Here is a 19278-nt window from a genome sequence, read left to right as displayed (position 1 = left end):
AGCATTTTGATGTCTAATCTCCTTTTATAGTTATCTTGTTTTTCTTGTTTATTTCATTTACTGTTAGTCTTACTGAATATCTGGCACAACAAACATGCACTGTAGGCTGGTTTTGACTGGCTGTGAAAATGTGTTTTCTGCACTCTCCTTTGTGAATTCAATTTAATGCTCGCATTATATAAAACTATAAATCTAGCTGACTTTTGTTACATAGGCATGATAAAAACAAGTTGATTAAAACGTTGTTCATTCAAATGCTCAATGAAGAGTACACACACACAGTCAGCTGTTAGATTAAATCTTGTTTGACTGTGTTTTCATTTCCATCACCATCATCCGTTAGTTGTTGTGCTGGTGTTAGTCATGGTATTTAGCGGTTTTGCTTCTCCAAGGAATCACAACCTTGTACTGGGGATAACATCGCATATTGCCCTTGTATTACTTTAACGAGCTCCTGTCTCAGATATTGTGGGAACGTTGTCCCCTGGCTAGAGTGACACAAGCACTCTAACCCCTCCGCCTTCTTTGAAAGAAAAAAGCTGCTACCGGGACGCTTTAATTGGAATTTCATGTGGGCTAAACTGGGGGGAAACTGGTGTAAGTTAACATTTGGTAGACTTAATTGGTCTTTTTCTCTCCTTCCTCCTCGATCGGGCACTTGCTGGACTGGCGAAGCTTCCCCGCTAATCTCCCATTTACAATCAGTTCACTGGGACAGACAAAAAGTCCGCCTCTTGCTTTTCTTCTCTTCCTGTCTCAGACGAGCTCCTTTGTAGTCCGTAAATTGCCTGAATCCCCCAGCGATCCCCCGGTGGTGGAGAGAGCAAAAAGAAAGATGTCCTCATGTTGTTGACAACTGATTAGCGCTCCACCCCAGAAAGGAAAAAAAAACCTTTAATCTGCTGCGCGTGGGCGCGCCTTAATTAAAGCTCCCGCGCACCAGTCAGTTAACGTGTTTGTGGATGTTGAGGCGGTTGCTCAGATGCTGGAGAAAAAAGAAAAAGTGCGGAGAAAAGGCCAACCTGCCTTTAGGTTATTTACTGAGCAGACGTTGTTCAGTCCTACAGCCCGTAGACCCTGTGTGTGTCAGTGCGCGCGCGCGTGTGACCACACGCATTGCGTTGGTAAAAGACACAAACTGCCTCTCACACAGATCCTACACTCTGCCTGATGTAACAGTATTCCGTTTGCTGGATGCTCGTGCACGCATGGAGAAGGCGCGCACCGAGGTCATCTTTCAAGTATTGGATCTGCGAGTCTTTGTCGTTTATCGGCACGTAGGACACAAAACACCTTTCTCCCACTCTTGAAACAGGAAATAAAGTGACACGTTTGAGCAGTGTTCCCTTTGTTTGAGAGGTGGCGCGTGACGCACAAATGCCACATGATTACAAAAACATCGACTTTATTCCTCTGACAGGATAAGTATTCGCGATTTGATGGAAAATTCAGCAACAGCGTGGTGCGTCAACTGAAGACCTCAAAATTGCGGAGATATTTTAGTTATTTCCTAATAATTCCTATAATAACTAAAAGATCATCTGGTTTAAGTGTTTGTGTTATCGGAGCCGCACACATCAGCACAGAGCCCTTTATACGGTCTGTTTGAGCGGACTGGCTAGATTTTCCTGCAGATGTCTGGTGCACACTGATGAAAAAGGTGAGCGGGGCATTCATCTGCTAATATTAGCCCTGCCAAGCTTCTGAGGGCCTGGCCGACCCGGGTGAGCGCTAATTGGCTGTTAATGAAATGAGCGCCATTTGGGAGCACGGATCGGCCTCTTGACAGAATGTGTGCAGGGATAATATTGTTCCAGAAGCCGTGCGGAGAATAACTTGAGCTCTATTAACGCGGAGGCCCAGATAAGGAGCTGCGGCCCGAGTGCTCCATTATCTCCTGTTCTGATGAGCGGCTCCGGATGACGGCGTGGCCCCCACCCCCACCGCTCCTTCTCCCGAGGCTGTTTAGCTGCTTAATGTAATTCGCTTTCAAGAGCCTCGTGTTATATCTGATCATTTGTGCCATTAAGCCAGAGTCAAGTGTAAATGCAGTATTATTAAGATCGTGTCTGTCAGTAAATGTTGAATAAAAGTGGCCGCAGAGCATACAGTACCCGCGCTCCAAAATACCAGTACCGTCTGCGCTCGTGCACGCGTGCCTCCCAGTTTACATTTGCTGGAAAATGTAACAAATAGAATTAATGAAAGATAAGAAGCAAATGAGACTTTTTCGCTGTTTTTATTTTTTAGGTTGTGCCGTTTTTCCACTATATTCCCAAATGTCGTTTGTTTTAGTTACTTCGTCTTTGAATATCACACACTTTGGTTGTCTCGCGGCCTTCTCTGTTTTCATTTACGGGTTTTTTCTTGCGGGCACGTGTGTGTTGTCTAAATGTGATATTTGCACCTTACAAAGTGTTTCAGAATAAACTTTGATCATATAATTGTTTTATTTTCAAATACCTTCAAAATGCAAACATGGCTCAGACATTCAGTTTCAATATAATTTAACTTATTTATTCACAGGAACAGTTTTTCAATGAAATAAACAACATGGCGATGCATTCCCCAGATGATTCACGTTATTATTATTATGATTATTATTATCGTTATTTACAGTTCCATCGTGGAGACAGGGGGTTTCTCTTTCAGTCTGTGGAAATGCAGAAAGAAATTCTATGTGGACCCAAAACATCGCGACAGTGTTGGGCGGATGTTGTCTGTTTTTTGTTCGCTGCAGCATTCCTGCTGAGACACTGACGGGAGCCGATTACCTCATTTCTTTTCAAAGATTCGGGTCCAGTTTTTTGAACTCCCTCACTTCCTTGTCAGACCTTAAAAACTGCCCGCTAAAAAGTCATAGCAGGAAACGAGCAATGGCTCAGCTCTGCAGCTCTCTGGAGGCTTCTGAAGCCGCCGAGAAGCCATTGTCATGCAGCTTCCTGATGTGCTTCTTCAGGTCGAAGTTGCGGCAGAAGCCTTTGCCACAAGTGGCGCAGGTGAAGGGCTTCTTGTCGTTGTGTGTGTGCATGTGGAAGGTCAGGTTGTAGATCTGGTGGAAGGCCTTATTGCAGATGGAGCACTTGTACTGTTTCTCCCCGCTGTGCGTCAGCTTGTGGTTCTTGTAGTTTCCTGCGAAATAAGAGTATATGAATTAAAACACAATGTCATTTTTATCACAGTCTTTTCACTTTGTCTTCACAATTCTTCTGAGAAGGAGTTAAAAAAAGGATTCAAAGGGGGAAAGGTGTGACATTAGAATTTTTGCCACCCTTTTAACATCTGCTTATTTAACCCGTGGCCTTTTCGCAGCACGAAATCAAACGTTCATGTCTCGCTGATGTGTGAGTGTCAATAGAAACAACTCCAGGTCAAACGAAAAAAGTGCATCTGTGTGAAAACCAGTCGTCTGACCATAACCAGCTTTCCTTCCTCTAGTATAAAACGGCCTAAAACCAGTATTAGAAAATAGAAAAAGGGGATAAAAATGCACTCAATACCTCAGAAATATTGTAGATTTCACGGCTTCTAATATCAGAGAGCAGATGCGCTGATGAGCCCGTCAGAGCTGAGGAGAGTCAGCTTCAGGGGAACTTGGGTTAATTTAAAAAAAAATCCGCCTGGTCTGAGTTAATCGTTTTTACCCTGAAATCACACAGCTAAACATTTCACTCCAATCTGGCCAAAGAAAATAATTTAATCAGGAGAATCTGAAAAATAAAACCGCTTGAACAAAATTTGAATATAAATTTTTCTGCGAAACATCTACACATTTAAAAAATAAAAAAAAAAGCAGAGAGGGAACGCGTTTTACAACTGCGATTTTTCTTTTTCCACCAGCAGTTCAGCTGGAGCCTCCTCCACCCCACAGCCTTCATTAATCGGCTTTTTGTGTGCCGAAGTCAAAAAGTTGTCAAACTTTGTCAAAATCAAGCGCAGCCGCAACTAAAGGAGGCCGGTTTCCAACTTTGCCGGGGTCTGACTAATGACCCGGGGAAAATGCGACAGTCTCGAAGGTAGAATTAGTCCGTGTAAAGTGACAAGTCTCATTTCCACCCAACGATTCGTGCTCATCGGTGAGCCCACAGTTATTTCCCCTTTGACTACTTCAAATATAAGCTTTTTCTGCTTTTACCGCAGACGTTATTTATTTCGGCAGCGCAGATACCAAATGTTGAGGATGAGCGCCGATGTCGCCACACTAACTCCAGCGAGTCTGCATAAAGAGCTCTGCTCGGCTGCGAACTTCCGCAATATTGAGCGGGCAGAATAATCGGAATCTTCGTGCATAATGCTATAAAATTATTAGTGCATTTATGCTCCAAATCTCAAGTCCAGCTTAACAAAAACAATAAAATAAAATAAAATGGCATTTTTTCGTATTCATATTTTTCGTCAGTAGTCAAGTTGAGAACCCACAATTTCGTTGTATATGACAATAAATGATTATTTTATTCGATTCTAAACAATGTGCGCGAGATGTTAAACAGCATCCAGCACAATTAAAGCACAGAGTCCATCAGCCAGTGTAGCAATTATTTCAATCACGTCTCCTCTTAGTGAGGAAGTTCTCCACCGAGTTGTGGATTTCTAAAAGCTGACTGCTCAACCCAGCAAAAATAATGACTAGGCTGCACGGCAGCAGATTTCATGAAATAAATTCGTGGAATAATAACACGAGCTGAAGAGAAAGCTTTTTGTTCGTTTGCACATGAACACTCTGAATCACCGCAGTGTTGAAAATAGGAAACATCACATCAGGATACAATTTCCAGTCAGTAATATAATACAGCTGATTAAAGAGGACTCCAGCGCCCAGTATTTACCTTTCTGGTGGAAGCCTTTCCCGCAGAACTCGCACACAAATGGTTTATACCCTGCGTGGATCCGGACGTGAGTGTTGAGCGTCGAACTTCTGTTGAACGCTTTTCCACACTGGTTGCATTTGTGAGGCTTTTCCTTACAGGTCAAAATGAGAGAAAATAATTCAAACAAAGTCAAGTCAAAAAGCTGGAAAGGTCACAGTGAAACAGTGTCTCACCTGCGTGTGGATGATCTTGTGTCTGCACAGCGTGCTGGCCTGCCGGAATCCTTTACCGCACACCTTACATACGAAGGGCCGGGCCCCCGTGTGCACCGGCATGTGTCTGGTAAGATTGTAATGCGCATTAAAAACCTGCAGACGACACAAAGGCATACAAAATATGAGTAAACATTATTCTAAAAAGACAAAAGACCTGCATTTTTAAAACAAGCGTCAGAAAAAGGAAGAAAAAAAACTAACATCGGCCTCAAAAGTTCATTATTGAGTTTATATAGGTGTGTAGATGCTGGCGCATTTGTTCATGTTTTATATAAAATATAGAATATAATAACAATGTACAAAAATGCATTAAAACCGTACCTTTCCACACACTTCGCAGGTGAAATTTTTGGGTTTTCCGTCCGCACTGCCACTGCCGCTGAGTTTGCTGTGTGTCTTTATGCCGCTTTTCTCAGCTGTCAGGCCGTGGCTCTCTTTCACTATCTGGTCCAGCTGCCCTGGCAGATGTTCCTTGTGTGGGTATTGAGGTGTGGGCAGCTTGTCGGTGCCCACACCGGTCAGTTTGGCATTCTCCAGCAGCAAAAGTCTGTGGTGCGCCGACAGAGAGGCCTGGGCCTGCGGGCTGGAGAGCCAGTGGCCGGCCAGCAGCTCCGACTGCTGGTACGCAGAGTCCAGGTAATTGAAATAGTAGAGCGAGCCACTGCTGGGCACGGCCTGGTTCAGGACCTGAGGTTTTACCACCCTGCTCCCTGACGTCAGCAGCTGCTGCTTCAGGCTCGGATCCCCTTTGCCGCACAACCCGCAGTTTCCTTTGCACGGAGCAGCTGGCGAGCCGCACAAAGTTCCCCTAAAACTGGCTCTCCACAGCTCCGAATAGCTCATCAGCGCCTTGGCTTGGAGGTCGTAGCTGAAGGGCTGTAGCGGGATCATGCAGGGGATTGGGGAGCAGAGCCCTAGCAGTTTTTTCCCCTCTGAACGTTCCTCCGCGTTCCCTTTCGGCTCCGAGCTCTTGGACATGATCCAGTCGATGGAGAAAGCCAGCGTTTTGGGAGCCGCGGACGGCGCAGTCCTCCCGCAGGACACCACCGTGTCTAAAGAGGCTGAACTTGCCATTTTGTTGCCGCTGTAGTAGTTTCGCTTTGCAGCCGAACAGAACTTGGTGTGAGCAACTCCGTGTATAGTCCAGCTGCCCCGCGTCTTTTCACTCCCCTGAGCTCCCAGCAGAAAAGACAGGCGGACACATCAGTTTAATAAGCACCTTGCTGTCACAGTGTCACGCATTTGCATTCAAATGGCCCCCGCCTCGCAACAATAGCATCCAGGGGTGATGGATTAATGCTCATTAACTAGCACACACAAAATTAACAGACATTACAGGGCTCGTTAAGGAGAAGAAGAAGAGGAGGAGGAGGAAACAGAGGGCAAGAAATGTTGTAGCCGGAGCTCCTGGACACCGAGTTAAGCCAAAGTTACGTCTGTGTTGTACTTTACCTTCTTATTGTTCAGATGGGAGTGGAGAAACCAGCCGACTGCTCTCTGTCAGACCTTGGCAGCGCCCGCCCCTCATCAGTGCAGATCACTGTCTCTTGACATAATCGGGCACCCAAGCACCTAACTGGGTGACAGGGAGACAAATCTATAGAGGGGATGGCACGTAAATATGAAACCATTCCATCAGTAAAACTGCTGCACAATTGTGTTTTCATCATTAATCGCGCTTTGGAGGAGCTGAGTGAGTCTCCTGCTTTCATTTGGTTAACAACACAGTAATCTTTTTTTTTTCTCGGAGAGAGCTGCTAATCCTCGGAGATGGGATCCGTCTTTTTCCTCGCCGGCTTATAAACTTACTATTTGTATAAATTCGAGGACGTCCAATTTCCACCTGTTTAAGAGCACAGACTCCCTTTGGATCCTATTAAACGTTGTTCCTCCTTCCCCCTATTCAAAAGAAGCAATTTTCCAGAGCGATTCAGGGCTCAGCGCTGCGTGGGGGGGTGGTGGGGAGAACACAAGCTCTTTTACTTTTAGCTACTAAAGCACTGCGTGAACTGGTTTTGTGTTTTTTTCTTCCTGAAATAGAGGGACGGATTAAAGACGGAGAGAGGAAAAAGAAAAGACTTAGCTTGGTCAGGGGTATACACGGACAAATGAAAAGAGAGGCCTTTTCTCTAAAGAGGCGTACAAGAAGTTTGCTGGAATCCACGGTGTTGTGTGGGAGTTACAATGGGCAGCAGAGTCTCATCTATCCGCTACAAGGGCTGTGTTGAATTTATGTGTTTGCAGGCCAATTTACCTGAGGGACTCCCAACAACTGAGTGGGAGAGAGGGGAGTTCATAAAACATGCGGAGGATCAAAAGAGTGTGCAATATGGGCGAAATGAATAGTCTTTTATTTATCACAGCGTTTGCTCAGTGCGCATGATGACGATGCTATAATGTATTTATTTAACTTGGCAGAACCTTTAAACTTACACAAGAAGAAGAAAGTGAAACGTTTAAGATAATAATGTTATTTCCGAGCCTAAAATGTGACATGATTGTCATATGAATGGGAAATCACCGGTAACACTTAATACCCTCAAGGTATTTAGAAAAGTAGTATAATTTGTATATAACTTCTTCGAAAAGTTACAACACACCTTTTGGTAACTGGCGTGCGTCTTTGAGAGCGCCAAAAAAAACCTATTTAGGCTAGAATTTATTCTGCATTTATTCTGTGCAACACGTACAAATATATTTACTCTATAATGTAATTTTCTGTCACTTGGTATTCTTGTTCTAGTCTCCTGACATTTGAGTCAAAAAGTAGTTTTAGGTAATGAAGTCGCATCACGAAGCGCTGTTCAGGAACTTTAAACACATGGGTGTGATATATCGAAATTCCATGTTTTTATGGTGACATCCTCAGGCAGCATACAGCCTCTGGTAACTATAATAACAGTGCAAATTCTAAAGTAATACTTAACTAATGTTAGCAAATTTCCATTGCTTATTATTAACAAACCAGTGCCACTTTTTTCAAGCATGAACTGATACTCGATCATTTTAGCTTCATTTCAGACGCTTTCATTCTCATAAAAACAGAAAGCTATTTTTATTCATCAAACTGACATCGACTCATTACAGCATCATCAAATCTTGCATCTCTAAATGAAGCACAACTTATAGGATTTGTCCTCTGTTTGTAAGTGTGAGCAGGCCTTCATTTAAAGAATTGTAAAAACTGATCCGGACACTTAAATCAAGACTTTTACACTGGACGATACAGTTAATTTTGAATTAAGAGAGCATTTATGTTGTACAGAAAAATTCTGTATCATTAGGTTGAAATGTATTTTGGATTTGCCATCTTCTAAAGAATCTGCTGTTTTGTGTTTTCACTGAGGCCTTTAAACCTTCAAACAGAGTCACAACATCAATACGCACATATTTTTATTATTGTCGGGTCTGTACGAATATGAAGCACCTTGAGGCAATTGTTGTTGTGATATAAATAACATTTAACAGAATTTGTTTTATGTTAATGGATTCCATAAGATATTAGTGGCTGATGTTGACCACTTTTTATAACCCATTATAGAAAGTCTGAATGCCAAAAACCCATGTGCTTATTGCAAAACATATCTATCGCTATCGCTATACTGAAATATGTGCGATAAAATGTTGCACTAAGTTTTTATCTGAAATGTGTCTCTATTTTGTGTTGTAAAGCTCTTTAGAACACTAAATACTCAGGGAGGGCTGCTTTATTTTGTAGTAGTTGTTTAATGAAAGTTTTATAAAAGACAATGATAAAAATGTAATTTAGCTCATTAAATTTAGGTTTTGTGTTTTGTGTATTTCTTTTTAATCAATGATAATTAAGGTTGATGATAAATGATAATTGGGTGTAGAAGATAATAATTTACCTCAGTCACCACACACTTCATGCTATATTTACCCCAGGACATTCAATTCAATTCAGTTTTATTTATATAGTGCAAAGTCCCAACCTCAAGGAACTTAATGCTGTAAGGCATATGGTAGGGATGCTTTTTAAGGTTGTTAACAGGGAAGCTATTGTTAGGATAGGAACATTTGTATTATTCTGTTTAATTTTACAAGTCCACCTCACATGGAAGGATTATTGCTTGTTGTTTCTATGCTACTCATAAGGTAGAATACTCTAAATTGAGGTATTATTTCTGGTTCACTGATACACTGATCCTATTGCTGTAACCAGCCTCACCCGTTCACTTCTAACCACAGTTAGCTCAGGCATTGATTTAAGGGACTCTTGCTTCTTGCCGGAAGGTATGCAAGGGCTGGATGTGGCAAAGCTTAGCATCACAGTGTTGGGATTTTTAACTGTTTTTCCTGTCTTCATCCCTCCACAATTCCTGGGGTAATTGTAACCATCTACATTTATGCACATTATTTTTCAATGTAAATGCAGACATACACATTTGCAGGACCATAAATCATGCTGCACAAATTCTTCAGTGACTGATTGATCGATTTCAGTACAATTATATGCACATGAATTTCTTTACTAGTACGCTGACTTGCAGTGTTGAAGTAACACAAGTGCTGACATTTTCAGTGTATATTCTGTCATAATTGATCTTTAAAAAAGTTCAGGAATAAACATATAATTATTAGTTATTAACATCAGACTTGCTTCAACAGTGTGTCTTTTATCCTGTCTTCCATCATTCACCCCCAACCGGCCACAGCAGATGGCCCCGCCCCTCCCTGAGCCTGGTTCAGCTGGAGGTTTCTTCCTGTTAAAAGGGAGTTTTTCCTTCCCACTGTCACCAAGTGCTTGCTCATAGGGGGTCTTTTCTGTACTATTCTAGGGTCTCTACCTTACAGTATAAAGCCTCCTTGAAGCAACTGTTGTTATGTTTTGTGCTATATTAATAAAACTGAATTGAATTAATCATTGTGATTGTGTAATTATGACATTAATGTAAACAAATAACTACAAAATAAAGGTCAGTTTTCAACACACAGTGTAACATTATATGTAGATGGTATATTAGTAAACACTTATCGCATTGCCAGATACCAGTGCAGCATTCAGTACTGTCAACTCATATTTTATTACAGAGATCAGAACGGAATCTGGATGGACGGATGTATGGATAGATTAGAACATGTCCGTCCATCCGTCCGTCTTCTTCCACTTATCTGGGGCTGAGTCGCAAGGGTAGGAGCCTAAGCAAAGTAGTCCAGACCTCCCTCTCCCTGGTCTCCCCCAGCTTGTCAGGGGGAACATCAAGGTGTTCCCAGGCCAGCCGAAAGACAGAATCTCTCCAGCATGTCTTGGGTCGGCCTTGAGCCTCCTCCCAGTAGGACATGTCCAGAACACCAGGAGGCACCCAGACACTTCGCTTTTACACCTAGCTGTCTCTTTACCACGACGGACTGGTACAGCGTCCGCATCACTGCAGATGCAGCACCAATCTGTCTGTCGATCTCCCGCTCCCTTCTCCCATCACTTGTGAACAAGACCCAGAGATACTTAAACCCCTCCACTTGGGTCAGGAACTTGTCCGGGCTGAGGACCACAGCCTCAGACTTGGAGATGTTGATTCTCATTCCTACTGCTTCACAATGCAAACTGTTCCACTGCAAGCTGGAGGCCATCTCCTTATGAAGCCAACAGAACCTCATCATTTGCAAAAAGCAGAGATGAAATTCTGAGACCACCGAAGTGAAAGGAGAATCTGTGATAAAGGGCAGCCTTGGCAGAGTCCATCAGAGTCCCATTTATTGCCAGCTATGTGGACCAAGCTCTTGCATCGGTTGTACAAGGATCAAACGGCCCATAGCAATGGGCCTTACACTCCATACTCCCGAAGAACCTCCTACAGGACACGGCAAAGGACACGGTCGAATGACTTCTCCAAGTCCACAAAACACATGTAGACTGATTGTTCAAACTCCAAATGCACCCTCAAGTATCCTTGAGAGGATAAAGAGCTGGTCCAGTGTTCCACGGCTAGGAAAAAGACCCCACATTGTTCACCCTGTACCGAGATTGGACTAACGGATGGACTCTCCATTCCAGCATCCTGACATAGACTTTCCCAAGGAGGTTGAGGAGTGTGATCCCCTCTAGTTGGAACACACCCTCCGGTTCCCCTTCTTAAAGATGGGAACCACCAATCCAAGGTACCGCCCCCGATCTGTCACCTGAGCTGTGACAACCAAGACAGTCCTACAACATTCAGAGCCTTCAAGAACTCAGGGAGGACCTCATCCACCCAGGGGCTCTGCCACCATAACACTCCACAGAATAGCTGCCTCAGTGACCTCTCCCCCAGAGATAGGTGATTGGCCCCCCTCGTCCCCAGACTCTGCTTCCTCCTTGGAAGATGCGGGATTAAGGAGGTCCTTGAAGTATTCCTTTCTGCCGCCCGACAATGTTCTCAGTCGAAGTCACAATACAGGTAGAGCACCGCTTTGTACCTGGCTTGGGATTCCTAGAATATTTAAAGTTATAACAGGGAGTCATGTACTTTTGACTTGAGGCTTTCTTTTGCTGAGGACCCACAGCATCCAGAGTCATATGCATGATTAATATCTGTGATAGTAGAATTTAGGTGCCAGCTCTGCACTGTGTTGGCACATGGCGTTGAAGAAGATAACTGTAGAGGACTTGTATCATTTAATTTAGTTACAGAACTTTCACAAAGACTTTTACTGTATGGAAACATATTCCCCACTGCTGTATAATCCATTGTTGCAAATTTAAATGTTGCTTAAAAGTTACCAGACAAAAGGTTTTCAGGGAATATTATAAAATTTTTAGTTACTATGCCAGACCTAAGAACAAGATCAGAGTGAGATTAAAGTGGTGGGTGGACTCTTTGGAGCGATGCCAGTTGAGGCTTTCCACCATCTCTGGTAGTTAAATAATGATAAAAACAAGATTTTAGTTTTATAATTTCAGGTACTTACCCCTACACTTAATAATTATGAAAAATATTAAAGACATTTTTATTTAGTTGTCTTTTGATTATAATTTATGTTTCAAATTACATTCATTTTATTTTATTCATAGACAGAAATATTGTTTCCATTAAAATATGACTTAAAACATATTCTGTACTGTTAAATATATTTTTACCATTTTAGTCTACTTGATTATAGAAAGCAATATAATTTATAAAAACTATGTAAATGTTACTTAAATCACACAGCATACAATGTGCCATAGAGCTGTTTATTTTGACATTTCACAGTTATAGCAGGCAACCCCCCCCAACCACCAATTACTGTTGTCATTCCAATCTGCCCCCCCCCCCCAAAAAAAAAACAAAAAAATAAAAAATAAAAACAAACAAAACAAAACAAAACAAAACAGGGGAGCATTCAAATCCAGCACTCTGTACAAAGGAACTTTCAGTGTCATATTGTCAGATTTAAGAGGAAAATGTTCTAACATGCCCTTTATGAGATAATGAAACCTTAGTTACACACCAGGTGCCTTAGTTAACATACTCAAATATGTTTTAGAATGACAACTTCCCAAAACGAATAATAGATGAAATGAAGTTAGTTTGTCTAGATGTGTGAAAGGGTACAGGCATGTTAACATCACTAGTAAAAAATAGTTTTTAGTGTTTGAAAATTCTGAAAATCTCTTTGCTTGGGCAGTGGGACTTCATTTAAAGGCAAGCCTCTGTGTGTGAGAAAAGGGTTCAGTGAACCCAGTATTCTTGCTGGAAATCAGTCATTTGCATGGAGAATTGAGTAGGTGGAATTGAACAGAAATGGCACTAAACTAGAGCAACCATAGAAACCACCCAGTGATCACTGCAGCTGTCCTCCATTTAATTTAAAAGATAGAATGAGAATTCTTTGTTGTTGTTTTTTTGTTTTACTTATTTAGAAAGTTTGACACCCCCCCCCCCCCCAATATACCATTTGAGTTATTGGGAAATTAATATCACTACTCTATAAATGCATTCCTCTATTGGGTAACCTGCATTTTAAAGCATACAATTTTAAACAGTGTCACTGAATTAAAATCATGGCAAGTAGTTCCTCACATTTCTTAGACTGCAGTTAAGTTTCACATCTCATCTCAGTGCTTTGGTGCTCTGAAAAGAATAATTTTATTTCAACACTAAAGCATCTTTTGTGCACTTAGCGGTCAAATAAAAACAAGAGACTATGTGTCTAAGGAACCATGTTTTTGAGCACAAAGAGTGACAACCATATAAGGAAAGCTGGAATTTGCATGTGCTTGAGATACACAGCCTTTGCATGCTGGAAAGAGATCTAGTGGCAATGGAGAAGAGAACACAGTATAACAATATCTTTGTTCACAGGTGTCAGCGTGACAGTAATAAAAGGTTCTGTTTCAAATGGTTCGATTGTGCCTTCGTCCTTAACCTCATCTGTTGAAATGAATGTGAAGAATTGGTCATCTGTGCAGCTGCTAAAAGTTCCTCTGCATTGTTGGGGATTCCGTCTGGCAAACAATAAACTGTCTAAACCAGGGGCCAGCAACCTTTAAGACCCAGTTTCCACGGAAAAGAAAACACTGGGAGCCGCAAATACTTTTGGACATCTAAAATGAACATAACACTGTATATATTGTTTTTTACCTTTATGCTTTGTATAAACAACTATAAAGTGTTGCTAATCCATGAAGTGCTACAAAGAAAATGAAATTTTATTTAAGTAATGAACACATTTTGAAATCTTAAAAAATTACAAAAAAGAAAGACATCCAGTTGAAGGTCTCTTTTAAATGAATTAAAAAGCTTAACTTAAATTCTCCATGTAGCAAACAAAAACTGAGCCGTCATCCTTATTGGCCTGCAGTACCTCTGCAGAAGAGGTGGACGCACCTGAGTGTCATCCGCAATCACGCCTCTCCACCTTAAAGTCTGTGCCCTCTCTGCTGTTGTGTTATGTGTCAGGCTCTGTGCTGGAAAGCTAAAGCCAGCTGCTTGCGTACAGCAACCGTGTGTGAAAAGTGGTCAATAAAGAGAAGCTGAAAACCATGTTCATGCAAACACCGTCGGGTCTGCCGTGATATGTTTACAATAGGACTTTTGCTCCTGAAACTCTGCACACAGCGTCTGCAGACCGGGGCTGTACGAAGTCACTTTCATCTTTACGCAGGACTGTAAGCTGTCATCTGTGAGGCGTGAGCGGTGTTTGTTTTTAACATAGTTCATGGTGGGAAATAGCTGCTCAAATACGTATGTGGATCCAAAGATCGACAATCCACAAATTAGGCATACTGGTAGGCCGCTCTCGTCAGAAGTAAACGCAAATAAATCTGCCCAGGGATCATTAAATGTTCTATTTTCTTCAGATATTTTTCTTTTTTTACATTTCTCCATACTTGGCCTACCTGTGGTTGCTGTCTCAATAAAAGCACGGTGTTTCAGCAGCTATACCAGCTTCCGTGAGTGTGGCTCTTATTTTGAGTGACGAAAAATGATAAAATATCTTTTTATTTTTATATTTCAAGATCATGATAATCTTCCAATTTAGAAGTACAAGTTAAAAAAGAACTAACACAAATAAAATACACTTCAGCTAAATACTTTTACAATTTATTTTCTCAAACCACGGAGCCGCAGTGTAAAGCCTAAAGAGCCGCAGGTTCCCGACCCCTGGTCTAAACAAACAATGATTTGCAGTATTTCTGCAAAGTCAGGCAAGCCATCAGTAGAGCCATATACCAGGAGCATGCTGAAACTGTAACTGATGCCCTGAAATCCAGCCTTGTTTGTCAGTTGAACTATGTTACTCTTCAGGAAATTTCTGTGATAGAAATGCTTGTTCGTTTTAATTTACAACCTCTCGTGGTACTCTTGACATCTTCAATGAAGAGATAGCAGCAGCAGCAGGTTTTTTGAAATTTAAACCATGGAGAGTCTATGCATTCATACACTTGTGGGTTTTTTTTCCAAAGACATTAAAATGTTATGGAAGCAGCTAGTCTGTCTTACCATCTTCTTAAAGAAATGGTGCTTAGCTTCAAACCTCATTGCCCATAAAGACACAAGTGGACCAAATTCTTCGGTGAGCAGACGATAATGCTCCTCAAAATAAACAAAAAAAAATGTTTTGGAATCAACCTCCCTTCTGGAAAAACACTGGTAAATCTATGTGTGTGCTCAGCAATCAGACGGCCTAAGTGACCAATGCTCTCATCTGTGTGGGTAGGTGAGACAACTGTAACAACATCTCAGCAACAGCGGAAAGGCTAGCAGTATAGTTTATTTATCCTGTCTTTTATGGGAAATGTTTGATGATTCTGTTTAGAGAGAAAGACTTTCTGTTTCAAGATCTAAACTCAGCATCTAAACACAGGTACAGTCTCCTTAAGTAAATCATGTAGTACATCAGGTGGGTATCCTGTTGTGACATGAAATGACTCAGCCTTTGAGTAATTGTGCAATACCTTTTAACTCTGTGGCTCTGGGCATGACTAGCCAATGCTGCTACAGTATTGAGCAGGTGTTGCTGTCTTGTTCTGGCGGGGAATGCTCCTCAGAACAACGAGCTAAAATATTAAGCCATATTTTTATTTCATTATGTACTGAAAAAAAGAACCAGACTATAAACACATACTTCCATTTCTTTTTGCTTCACTAAGATTAGTGCGCCCCAGGGCAGCTGTGGCTACAATGTAGCTTGCCATCGCCAGTGTGTGAATGTGTATGTGAATGGGTGAATGACTGAATGTAGTGTGAAGCGCTTTGGGGTCCTTAGGGACTAGAAAAGCGCTATACAAATGCAGGCCATTTACCATTTCAGCTCTGGAGTGGGATCACTTTTTCTTACATTATATTATATTACACTCCACTGGCAACCACATCCATGTCAAACAGCAGTGTGAGGCAAGTGGGAGGCAATACACAGCACTGAGGGAGATCACAACAACAAACAGAGGGGAGATGACACATAAACACACACGAGGGCAAATTAAGCAACGATCCACAGGTGGGAACACAGCTGAACGTAATCTAACAAAACTGAACACGCTGCACACAAGTATAGAGGTATAACAGGAAGTATGCGAAACACAGACTGAGACGCAGACTGACTAAATACAGACAACAGGGAGCAAGAGAAACACACAGAGACATGACTGGGGGACAGGCGAATAAACATGGAGAGAGAGACAAGACTCAACCTCAGACTGTTAAATCAACCAAAACCAAAAACACTGGGTACAAAACCCAGGACCGTGACCATCCTGGGTCTGACCTGATACCCCACCTCTCAGCTATAGTCAATAGACTACAAGCTTTCCATGCCAGCCAACTGTTACCTAGTAGGGTTGACAAACTGATGATGACTGATGGCAAGCAGAGAAATGAAAATGATGGTCAAAAAGCGATGCAATCCTGGCTCCAAACGGGAAGAATCAGAATGAGAAGCACAGTGAATATTTTGACCAGCACAGCAGAAACTGAAGCCAACTAAAGCGAACTCAGCACAAGTGCTAGCAGCGACTTTAGCAGTAGCAGTGAAACTTCTATGGCACATGACAGCAGCAAACAATGCAAAACAATGAGTTACATCAACTTTGGGTTCCTTTGGAGGGGGAGCGAGGATGAGCCCAGGTTGCAGTGTGTAATATGTGTTGATGTTCTCAGTAATCACTGTATGAAACAATCACATGTCAGACAGTACCTTCCAACCAAGCACACAGTGCTGAGAGACAAACCAGTTGACTTTTTTCTGAGACAATGAAAGGAACTAAAGGAGTCGATGCCAGCAATTTAGTTTTGTGCTACACCCATAGTCAAAGCACAAGAAGCTTCATAACCCCACATCATATGATTGTTGGGTTTTTCTCTGTATGTATTATTGTACGATCTACTGTACAATATGAAGCGCCTTGAGGCGACTGCTGTTGTGATTTGGTGCTATATAAACAAAACTGAATTGAATTGTGTCGGCAAACAGCTATCTACTATTAGACAAACAGTTAACATGCATCATGACAAAGCTGACCTTCCAACAACACAGTGTCTGCATTTCGTTGCCTTGTACTTGACATGTGCAATGACAATGAAGTTGAATTGATTCTATTCTATTCTAAATTGTGGTGAATAGGAGCCATGGCAGATGATGTTAAAAACACATCGATCGAGTGCATTAAAAGTAGTTGCTATTTTTCGCTTCAGCTCGATGAGATACAGATGTTTCAAATATTGCCAGTTTGCTTTTTTGCATTAGATATAAACATCAACAAAGTAGGACAAAGCAAGATTTAGTTGTCTTTCATGTTGACAACCTGCATTATCCCAGGCCTTTTGACATACAATTGTCATATGAAGTGAATGACAACGCTCTCTTTGTGGTCCCATATTGCTTTCTCTGGTGAGCATCATAGTACCGTATGCTACTGTCATTTGTAAGAGTTTGTTACGTTAAATTACACTGAAATGAGATGCATAATAAATGCTGTTACTGTAACCTGTATGTTTGTAGTTATTTTCATAATATAGGATAGATCACAGCCATTTGTCTGTGAAGGTTCTCAGTCATCCAGGTCATCGTAGTCAAAGGAGCTTGCAAAGAAAAGCGTCTGGACTTCTTTAAGTTGCTTGAAGACGTTTCACCTCTCAACCGAGAAGCTTCTTCAGTTCATATTACTCTAAACAGTGTGAATAACCCGCAGTGTTAAATATTTTTGCACATTTTGTTGTTATTTTTGACACTAAACTGAGTAGAATTAACACTAAAAAGTTAACACTGGCCATAGAGTAAATTTTACTCTAATTTTGAGTGGGACCAAGTGTTATCTGAAACAGAGTTAAAATCAACTCTCTAAGTGTAAAATTGACACTCTGTTTTTTACTGTGTACTCCAGCTTCCTTCTACCGTCCGAAGACATGCAGCTTGTGGGGATAGGTTAATTGATTAATCCAAATTGCCCATAGGTGTGAATGAAGGAGTGAATGTGAGCGCGAATGGTTGTCTGTCCCTGTGTGTTGGCCCTGCGACAGACTGGCGACCTGTCCAGGATGTACCCCGCCTCTCGCCCTATGACAGCTGGGATAGGCTCCAGCGCCCCCCGCGAACCTGGAAAGGATAAGCGGAAGTGAATGGATGGATGGATGAATGGACTCTTTTAATTTCATTTACACAAATGTTTCAAAGTACCAATAACCACTACAGTACAAAGTTAAATGAATGCAAATGAAAATTTAAAATACCAAATACTCCAGAATTGTGGTGCAGATTTTAATGATTTCCTCTATTAGTATTTTGCTGTGTCACAGTCACTGTGAGCCTCAAATACGTTTTACGGCTGCATGCAGATTTTCAAAAATAGTGTTGCTTAAAAATGACAGTAAAAGCTACACTGTAAGAAATGTACGTAAAAATTACCCTAAATAACTGTAAAATTGCAACGATAAATTACCATTAAATCAAAGAGAGTAAATGATTGTAATATCTATATAAAATTTCTCTATATTGACAAATGGTGATTTTATTTTAACCCTGCAAATATGTTGAAAATATATTAATTTACAGTAATATGGCACAGTTTCTTCGAAAACAACAGGAAAAATCGGTAACATTATCTACAATTAGTCACCCTTCAATTTACATAATAATTATGTATGAATGACAATCTTTGCTGCTTTTTTCATTTGAATTTACAGTTTACAACTGTATGTTAATTACTCAAAACCGTGCTTTTAATTGGTTTGGGTAAAACATTGTTAGAATTATGGTGAAAATTACGGTGAATTTTTTTTTATATTAAAGAGTTCAGACTGTTTGATAAAACAGTATATCTTAACAGTAAATATGAGCAATTACCAAAAAATAAGTTCTACAGTCTCACCAAGTAAGATGGCTATTTACAATGAAAAAAATATTTTGTGGCAAAAGGCCATTTTCTATTGTAGAACCAATTACCCTATAAATAACACCGTCTGTGTGCTTTTACAGTGTTTTTTAATCCTTTAATGCACATCATGAGTCACAAGTGATTGTGTTTTAATCTTCCTTATCATTGCAAAAAAATTACATTCAAATTTAGAATCTCAGGGATTCATCAGTTAACTTGGTTTGATCATTAAACATAATTTTCTTATTAGTTAATTGCTTACTCCTCTCCTCGAACTTCCACCATTCATGTCTATCCATTTATGACCACTGTGTACCCATCTTCTGATGACTACTTCCAGAAGGATGATGCACCATAATCACGAAACTGTGATCATGTTAAACTGGGTTCTCAAACATCA

At 41.1% G+C, this 19278-nt stretch overlaps 1 protein-coding gene across 4 annotated transcripts; it reads right to left on the bottom strand.

Moving 5' to 3' along the window:
- Positions 1 to 2431: 2431 nt before the first annotated feature.
- Positions 2432 to 7695, bottom strand: fezf2 (FEZ family zinc finger 2). 4 transcript variants are annotated; one of them, XM_080301448.1, is made up of 6 exons: positions 6893 to 7695; positions 6536 to 6659; positions 5405 to 6253; positions 5042 to 5176; positions 4827 to 4959; positions 2432 to 3132 (listed from the first exon to the last, which is right to left on the bottom strand). In XM_080301448.1, exons 3-6 carry the CDS (start codon positions 6155 to 6157, stop codon positions 2882 to 2884), a joined length of 1272 nt encoding a protein of 423 aa, XP_080157574.1. In that variant the 5' UTR covers positions 6158 to 6253; positions 6536 to 6659; positions 6893 to 7695; the 3' UTR covers positions 2432 to 2881. The 4 variants fall into 4 exon arrangements, with proteins under 4 accessions (XP_080157574.1, XP_026024932.1, XP_026024931.1 ...); XM_026169147.2 differs by having other exon boundaries at positions 6536 to 7695; XM_026169146.2 differs by having other exon boundaries at positions 5405 to 6659.
- Positions 7696 to 19278: the final 11583 nt, after the last annotated feature.

Source organism: Astatotilapia calliptera, chromosome 5, assembly GCF_964374335.1.
Source record: "Astatotilapia calliptera chromosome 5, fAstCal68.1, whole genome shotgun sequence".
Lineage (NCBI taxonomy): Eukaryota > Metazoa > Chordata > Actinopteri > Cichliformes > Cichlidae > Astatotilapia > Astatotilapia calliptera.
The sequence above is the reverse complement of the archived record's forward strand: the minus strand, read 5'-3'. Positions and strand labels throughout refer to the sequence as shown.

Bases quoted from the DNA above. Each gene is read 5' to 3' on its own strand.
- fezf2 (XM_026169145.2), bottom strand. From the start codon at position 6,157: ATGGCAAGTTCAGCCTCTTTAGACACGGTGGTGTCCTGCGGGAGGACT. The intron at 5,177-5,404 runs GTACGGTTTTAA...TGTCGTCTGCAG, and splicing joins CCTGCGAAGTGTGTGGAAAG to GTTTTTAATGCGCATTACAA. The intron at 3,133-4,826 runs GTAAATACTGGG...CTTATTTCGCAG, and splicing joins GAAAGGCTTCCACCAGAAAG to GAAACTACAAGAACCACAAG.